The 9,231-nt window shown below is 46.8% G+C and overlaps 1 protein-coding gene across 1 annotated transcript; it reads right to left on the bottom strand.

The window, feature by feature from the left end:
- Positions 1-6: 6 nt before the first annotated feature.
- On the bottom strand, positions 7-8,976 carry LOC310854061 (uncharacterized protein). Its single transcript, XM_083758544.1, has 3 exons — positions 8,766-8,976; positions 4,746-5,273; positions 7-296 (listed from the first exon to the last, which is right to left on the bottom strand). The coding sequence occupies exons 1-3, from the start codon at positions 8,946-8,948 to the stop codon at positions 267-269; spliced, it is 741 nt and encodes a 246-aa protein (XP_083614670.1). The 5' UTR covers positions 8,949-8,976; the 3' UTR covers positions 7-266.
- Between the last annotated feature and the right edge of the window lie 255 nt (positions 8,977-9,231).

Below are 9,231 nucleotides of genomic sequence, written 5' to 3'. Positions count from 1 at the left end.
CAGCTCCGCCAAAACACGGCGGAGCTGCTAAACAACGCACAGCGAGGAGTGTGTTGGTCTTCTGTCTTACTTCTGATAAAGAAGTCCTGCTGTGTGTGTGTGTGTGCGTGTGTGTGTGTGTGTGTGTGTGTGTGTGTGTGTGCGCGGTACACATAATAGTCAGAGAGTTTGACAGTTGATGTGACTTTGTCCCGCCATCAGTTACATGTAAACATTGGGGGGGAGGCGGGGGGGGGGGTCTCTGTGTGAGGTCATCGGGTCAGGGGTCAGGTAGAATGCTTTTCTCCCTCTCTAAGCTGTGGAGGGAAGGAAAACATTATAAATTATATATATTTTAATTCACACACAAACACGTGCATGACGTTACCATAGGATGGTTTTAACCTTTTTCAAACCAAGGTCCATTAATTATTCAGCATTTGAGCCACGGTTCTGGACATCTCCATATATGGAGCTGTCCTGTTCTGACATCTGCATAACACTCCATATTTGGGCATGGCTGACAAATATCTCCACATGGGCATAAAAGCGACACAGACATAATAACTGGGTTGGGGCATGCATTTCCAACTTGCATCGTTACAAGTGGGCAAGTGCCCCGGGCACCGCTCTAGTTTACATAAAGTCTACACCACACATACAGGGGGGGGGGGGGCACATGCAGCTCCACCTTCACTTAATGCGGTCCGCAGGTTGATATCGGAATACTCAGTGATATATTATTGATTTCAGCTCAGTTTTGAGCTTGTAGATCGGCTATTTTTGCTACGGCAGTATATGCAACGTGGTCCTCTGGAGTGAGTGTGGAAATGTAGTGGCCCTCTGGAGTGAGTGTGGAACTATAGTGGCCCTCTGGAGTGAGTGTGGAACTATAGTGGTCCTCTGGAGTGAGTGTGAAATGTAGTGGCCCTCTGGAGTGAGTGTGGAACTATAGTGGCCCTCTGGAGTGAGTGTGGAACTATAGTGGCCCTCTGGAGTGAGTGTGGAAATGTAGTGGCCCTCTGGAGTGAGTGTGGAACTATAGTGGCCCTCTGGAGTGAGTGTGGAACTATAGTGGCCCTCTGGAGTGAGTGTGGAACTATAGTGGCCCTCTGGAGTGAGTGTGGAACTATAGTGGTCCTCTGGAGTGAGTGTGGAACTATAGTGGCCCTCTGGAGTGAGTGTGGAACTATAGTGGTCCTCTGGAGTGAGTGTGGAAATGTAGTGGCCCCTCTGGAGTGAGTGTGGAACTATAGTGGCCCTCTGGAGTGAGTGTTGGAACTATAGTGGCCCTCTGGAGTGAGTGTGGAAATGTAGTGGCCCTCTGGAGTGAGTGTGGAACTATAGTGGCCCTCTGGAGTGAGTGTGGAACTATAGTGGCCCTCTGGAGTGAGCGTGGACTATAGTGGCCCTCTGGAGTGAGTGTGGAACTATAGTGGTCCTCTGGAGTGAGTGTGGAACTATAGTGGCCCTCTGGAGTGTGAGTGTGGAACTATAGTGGCCCTCTGGAGTGAGTGTGGAACTATAGTGGCCCTCTGGAGTGAGTGTGGAACTATAGTGGCCCTCTGGAGTGAGTGTGGAACTATAGTGGCCCTCTGGAGTGAGTGTGGAACAGAACTATAGTGGCCCTCTGGAGTGAGTGTGGAACTATAGTCTCCCTCTGGAGTGCGTGTGGAACTATAGTGGCCCTCTGGAGTGAGTGTGGAACTATAGTGGCCCTCTGGAGTGAGTGTGGAACTATAGTGGCCCTCTGGAGTGAGTGTGGAACTATAGTGGCCCTCTGGAGTGAGTGTGGAACCATAGTGGCCCTCTGGAGTGAGTGTGGAACTATAGTGGCCCTCTGGAGTGAGTGTGGAACTATAGTGGCCCTCTGGAGTGAGTGTGGAACTATAGTGGCCCTCTGGAGTGAGTGTGGAACTATAGTGGCCCTCTGGAGTGAGTGTGGAACTATAGCGGCCCTCTGGAGTGAGTGTGGAACTATAGTGGCCCTCTGGAGTGAGTGTGGAACTATAGTGGCCCTCTGGAGTGAGTGTGGAACTATAGTGGCCCTCTGGAGTGAGTGTGGAACTATAGTGGCCCTCTGCATCTTCACAGTTGCCCACCTCTAATCTACCCAATTCATTGTTAACTCTCCTAACGTTATGGTATCGCATCTACTGTATATAGCATGGAATTGTGGACAAAAACAACAATATTCATTCTAGAATATTCTTCTTGTCAAAATGGTGTCAAATGGTGTTCCGTGGCTCAAAAGCAGAACACATAATGGACCTTGATATATAAGCAGGGCTGGACTGGGTCAGAAATGCGGCCCTGACATTTCATTGTCACAGACCGGCTCACCACCACCGCCACGCGCTCTGTCGAGGCACACACAAACAAACAGGCCCTAATACCACCACTTTTATACTGAAAAAAACATCCTACATGTGCGAAAACTAATTAAATTAAAGCAAGGGGGGTGGGGGGGGGGGGCAGCAGCCCACTGGGAATTCGCCCTGTACGTCGTCAACGTGGCCCGACCAGGCCTGTATATAGAAGGGTTGAAAACCACTGGTTTAGGTTAGCTCAACCGTCTGGATGTTGGTCCAGACGGTTAGCTCAACCGTCTGGATGTCGGCCCAGACGGTTAGCTCAACCGTCTGGATGTTGGTCCAGACGGTTAGCTCAACCGTCTGGACCGTCAGGCTGCCAAGCCAGCCTGACGGCGTGCCACGGGCTCGACTCCCGATCCGACGGTCCCCCATCTCTCTCTCTCCCCCATTTCTACTTTTCAACCTATCAATAAAAGGCAGAAAAAGCCCCAAAACATATCATAAAAAAACCCTCCTGGATGTTGTACTGGTCTGTGACACAGTAGAACTGAACCTGGATGTTGTACTGGTCTGTGACACAGTAGAACTGAACCCTGGATGTTGTACTGGTCTGTGACACAGTAGAACTGAACCCTGGATGTTGTACTGGTCTGTGACGCAGTAGAACTGAACCCTGGATGTTGTACTGGTCTGTGACGCAGTAGAACTGAACCCTGGATGTTGTACTGGTCTGTGACGCAGTAGAACTGAACCCTGGATGTTGTACTGGTCTGTGACGCAGTAGAACTGAACCTGGATGTTGTACTGGTCTGTGACGCAGTAGAACTGAACCCTGATGTTGTACTGGTCTGTGACGCAGTAGAACTGAACCCTGGATGTTGTACTGGTCTGTGACGCAGTAGAACTGAACCCTGGATGTTGTACTGGTCTGTGACGCAGTAGAACTGAACCCTGGATGTTGTACTGGTCTGTGACACAGTAGAACTGAACCCTGGATGTTGTACTGGTCCGTGACAGTAGTAGAACTGAACCCTGGATGTTGTACTGGTCTGTGACGCAGTAGAACTGAACCCTGGATGTTGTACTGGTCTGTGACACGGTAGAACTGAACCCTGGATGTTGTACTGGTCTGTGACGCAGTAGAACTGAACCCTGGATGTTGTACTGGTCTGTGACGCAGTAGAACTGAACCCTGGATGTTGTACTGGTCGTGACGCAGAACATCTCAAGGCTTTTAAGGTTGTGACATAATATTTATGTGCTGCAGCCGCCAGCCAGTGTGGCCTTACAGTTAAACTGCTGCCAAAACCTACTGGCTATTTATGATGCAACACACACACACACACATGCGCACGCACACACACACACACACACACACCCACAGGTGTATATTGGCCTATACTACTGTATACATCAACGTTTCAGGACAGCATTTAAAATAGCTTAAACAATTTGAAAGGTATAGCCTTTAAAAATAGGCGTGTTCCGTTGCCAAACAACACAGTATAAAATAGGCTAAACTGGCCCGGATGGCTGGCATGGTCATCTGGGTGGCCATGATGACCATGGCCACCCCAGCCATGGTCATCTGGGTGGCCGACTGGGCGCGTTGCAGGTTCAACTCCCTTTGCTGCATGTCACTCAGCACCTCGCCTATCTCTATCAAATAAATGACCTCCCCATTTCACTATCTCTATCAATAAATGCAGAAAAGGCCCAAACTGTAACTAATAAAAAATCATTGAATTCTGTTTTTAAGTTAGGAAAATGTAAAACTAAAGATACTTTTCAAGAAACATTCCGAAACAAGCACACATTTTCCTAATTGAAAAAAATCAACAAAAAATCCAAGAAATTATAGTGAAAAGTATAGTGAAAATAGCTGATCTACAAGCTCGTAGCTTGTAGATCGTCTATTTTCACTAGTTTGGTGCCCAGGCAAACGTCTAATTTCTCTGTTGGGTCACGGGATAATTAAGGCCCAAACCACACCGCTGCAACTCCTTGCACCAAAACAAACCACACCAATGCAACTCCTTGCACCAAAACAAACCACACCAATGCAACTCCTTGCAACAAAACAAACCACACCAATGCAACTCCTTGCAACATGCCAATGGGAATAATGGTTGCAACTTGCAAGCAGTCGCAAAGAGTTGCATGGCGACCCTCTGGTGTGGTTAGGTCAAGGTCAAGGTTAAGTTTATTCATAATATGTCCCAAACTGGGCACTTTAGGGCTTTGAAGGTTTGGGAACCACTGGCCTATTAGTGTCGAGCAAAGCCAAATAACTAAAATGACCTGCTCTGGCAGAAGGTACATAAAAGGTAAGGTAAATAAAATAAGGTAAATAAAGGTACAATAAGGTGAATAACAGTACCTGTCTCCTCTGGCTGCTCAGGCAGAAGGTACAGATAATAATAATAATAATAATAATAATAATAACAGTACCTGTCTCCTCTGGCTGCTCAGGCAGAAGGTACAGATGGGCCTCAGGGCAGCGGCGGCGGCGACGGCGGCCGCCGCGGTAGCGCTGCCGGTGGTATTGGCGGTGCTGTTGTTCTCGCCGCCGCTCTCGTGAGCGCCGCCCTGCAGGAGGAGGCTCTGGTAGCGCAGGCAGGGCGGCGCGGCGCCGCCGCCGCCTTGCTCCGCCTCCAGCAGGAGGACGTTGGCGAGGTGCGCGATGTAGCTGGAGGCCAGCCGCAGCGTCTCGATCTTGGACAGCTTGCGGTCGCGCGGCTCCGTGGGGATGAGCGTGCGCAGCGCGCTGAACGCCGTGTTGACGCTGTGCGTGCGGTCGCGCTCCCGCGCGTTGGCCGCCTGCCGCTGCTTGCTGGAGCCGCCGCCGCCGAGGAGGCCGCCTCCCAACGGCCCCTGGTGGTGGTGGTGGGGATGGCGGCGCTCCCTCCTCCTCCTCCTCTGCCTCTGCTGCTGCTGCTGCTGGTGGTGATGGTGGGGGTGGTGGGGCGCTCCCCTCACCTATAGACGCATGGCACAATTACATGTATGATGATTACAATTTACAATTACTATGTACAATTAACCCATTCTGACCTGAGATCAGATTAATACGAGGTTTCCACTGGACACACACTGGTCTGATTAAATTACAATTACTCAATGACTACGGTATGTTCCCAGGTGTAACGACTGGGACAGTCTGTAAAGAACTCCTTGCCTATACCGCTTCCTAAACTAGAGACTAACGGTAACGTGTTTCTACAGAGGACTCAAACTATGGTTGGAATCAATTCAACTCGTATACGGTTTCTGACTGGTTACTATACCTGAGTGATTAGGTTTAACTTTGTAAGTTAAAGGAGAATTCCATACTAAAAGGCTTTCTTACATTTCTTTGTAGTCGTTACGTCCCCACCAAAGGTGGTATTTTGTGAAAAAGCTCCTTATTGGCTATTTCCCCTACCATAAGCCCTCAATGAATTGCATTGAATTGAATGGTAATTGAATGGGGCTATGGGGTGTTGTGCTAATGCACTTATTTCCATCGCTAAAAATTATAATTTCTTTCTATATATCCTCTCTTCATAATCCAAGCGGCACACTTGACTACTTCTTTCGATGGAAATAAGCAAATTAGCATAACACCCCATAGCCCCATTCAATTCCCATTCAATGCAATGCAATTCATTGAGGGCTTATGGTAGGGAAAATAGCCAATAAGGAGTTTTTGCACAAAAAAACACCTGGACCTCTTTGATGGGGACGTAACAACTACAAAGAAAGGTAAGAAAGATAAGAAAGCATTCTAGCATGGAATTCTCCTTTAAGGTAATTGGCATCATTTTTATGTAAAATATTATTAGTATATATTCCTCCTTTTGTACTTTGATTGGTTGTTGTTTTCTTTAAAACTAAAGTGTTACTGTATTTTTCATGTGGACATGTGGTGAAAATTAGCACTCTTGCTAACACACTGTATGCATGCATCAACATACTGTACAACGTGTGCAATGTGATTGTGATGTAGCCTGGTTAATAAACCAGACTAATATCGCACGGACCGCGGGATATTAGTCTGGGGAGGCTCAGCTTGGATTTCATTTCCAGGGGGGGGGGGGCGGGTTGAAACATTTTCTCTTTGACGCAATTGGTCAGAGCTACTGTCAGTCAAAGGTCTCAAGCGTTGAAAGTCACTGTACCAAAGCCCGCCCATATTGCATACCGTGTCCCGATTGGCCGCCCCATTTCTCTGGTGTAGGAAATGGGCGTACAATTGAGCCTCTCCAGACCGTAATCCGCCGACAGGCAATTTCTTTTTTGCCAACGGCTGATTGGGTCTGGTTTATTAACCAGGCTAATTGTGATGTCCATATCAAATAAATAAACAAATATGTACAATGACTATGTACAATTACGATTTACAATGTACAGTACAATGTACAGTACAATGTACAGTACAATTTCAACATCCAAATATAGCTGCAAGCAGCGATAAGACGGGCCAAGGAATTAGGAAAAAATCACACCTGTGTGAACTGAGTGGTGCGCAGTTATGCCCGTTCAAAGGTTTCATTTTCAAACGATTGCTATATAGGGCCCCCTTTGGCCAATTAGAGTAAGACGCTTACAGCGCTATTTGGCATCCATACCATACTGTAAAGTTTCATAAACATGTCACTCTGCATGTATACAGTATGTACGTATACAGTATAAGAGGCAGAAGAAGAATTTTCATAAAACTGCCATTTTCATTAATTGGCTCATAAAAGCTTCATTATTTCAAACTTCTCTGGGTTTTTAGAATTTGGTCCAACAGTGTGTGTGTGTGACAGTGTTGTTTTCGTCGACTTTAAAACTAAGACGAAAAATGTCCGTCGACTACCTTTTTTCACTGACTAAAACTAAACAAAAACAAATCTATGGTGACTAAAACTAAGACTAAATATACTGACAATTTCGTCAACAAATATAAACTAGACTAAAATGTTAGTAAGGGACTAGTGGACAAGAGATCCAGTTTTATGCTGGGTTGCAAGCTGAAAATAGCAGATCTACAATCTCACAACGCGTCGCGCTGCGACGCGTTGTGAGATTGTAGATCTGCTATTTTCAGCATGCAACCAAAGTGTAAAATATGTCATTACAACGACATCAAGGCCCGCCAAAATACATTTTAGTCGACTAAATCAACTGTAGATTTAGTCGACTAAAATTGCGTGACATTTAGTCGACTAGAACTAGACTAAACACTAGAACATTCCAGGTGACTAAAATGTGACTAAAACGAAGTGAAAACTATTCAAGAGACTATATGACTAAAACTAAAATAGAAAGTTGCTGCCAAAAACAACACTGGTGTGTGGAAGGTTTCCAGCGAGTAGATTTGATTGAACCATTTTTCATATAATAAAAAAATGGGTGATCTAAAGGTCAGAGGTCAGATGGTTCAGAAGGTTGTTCGGCATGAGGAGACGCATTAAATGTGTATCCAAGTTTTATCGCCGACGGTCAAAGGTTTCCTGAGCTATATGCGTGGTCAATGTTGGCGCTATAGCGCCACCCTTTGGCCAATGGTCGTGGGCTTCGCTGCGTCCTCACCATAATTGCCAAGTTTGGCGAAACACGGTTAAGCCAGAACGTCCTCTCGGGCTTATTTACAACATCAAACTATAAAGCTGCATGCAGCGATGCGTTTTACTACAACTCGTAGATCGGCTATTTGAGCAATTTTTTAAACAAAGAATATTGGATCCTATAACAAAGACTTAAAACTATAAGGACATTTTCTCTATTATTATTTAATTTCAGTTGGTTTTGTAAGTACACACAATACAGTTTCTGTTAATTATATCTTTTTTATGAAGCTTTGTTTTCAAGTCTAGTTGTAGTTAAATGTTACTCTTATTAATGTTGGTTGCACGTTGGTGTTGCATGGCGTCAATAGCAGATGCACAAGCCTGCAGAGCTTGTAGATCTGTTATTTACTAAGCATGACGCCCGCACACAACTACATACAACCAACTACACACAACTACATACAACCAACTACACACAACTACATACAACCAACTACATACAACCGAGACCAAAACACGGTTGCCCTGCACGACCCGGGGGGGGGGGGGTGGAGCGTGTAGCGTGTTTTGGGACGCAGAATAACTGACACCAGGCACGTGCACACATAGACATCAAAGGGGGCTTCAACCCCTGCCCTTTTACCCAAAATAAGAAATGCCATACCCAGAAGCAGCATTCAGGAGAATTGTCTTTTCTGAACTCCCCAGAACTTGAACTTGGAACATTTTGCGTTGTAATAATTTGTCCTAATTTGTCGCATCTCCAGTAGCCAAAGAGTGCAGGGTCACGCCCCGAAAATAGCTGATCTACAAAAGCTGTCTTTGTATTTTCTTTTTATAAAGTGCCCTTTTAGGGAATTTCAGCCCCCATGCCTCAGACAGACTCTCTCTAACACCGTCTGCACGTCCCTGGACTCCCTGACACCAGACTCACCCTGACGGCGGCGCTGCCGCCCCGAATACCGCGTCCTCCGTCCGTCCCTCCTCCGCCGGTGGACGGCGTGTCGGAGCTGTCGCTGCCGCTGTCCTCCATGTCCTCCATGTCCTCCATGTCCTCCTCCGTCTCGCTGTCGGACGGGAACACTCTGAGCTCTACTGCTGCTGCCGACCACATCATGACTGACTGACTGACTGACTGACTGACTGACTGACTGACTGACTGACTGACTGACTGGGCCTGCAGCTGCTGCTGCTGCTGCTGTCTCTGTCTGTGTGTGTGTGTGTGTGTGTGTGTGTGTGTGTGTGTGTGTGTGTGTGTGTGTGTGTGTGTTGCCTTTCACACGAGAAACAAGCCAGCCTGCAGTCTACAAAAACAAGGCCAAAAGAAGCGACGTACGTACGTGGGCTATATATACAGTAGTCTATATACAGTAGTCTGTACAGTAGTCTGTATATATACA

The sequence above is a fragment of the Protomyctophum parallelum genome (genome assembly GCF_964188405.1).
Source record: "Protomyctophum parallelum genome assembly, chromosome: 23".
Classification (NCBI taxonomy): domain Eukaryota; kingdom Metazoa; phylum Chordata; class Actinopteri; order Myctophiformes; family Myctophidae; genus Protomyctophum; species Protomyctophum parallelum.
Note: the sequence above shows the minus strand (reverse complement) of the source record. Positions and strands in the feature narration are given on the sequence as shown.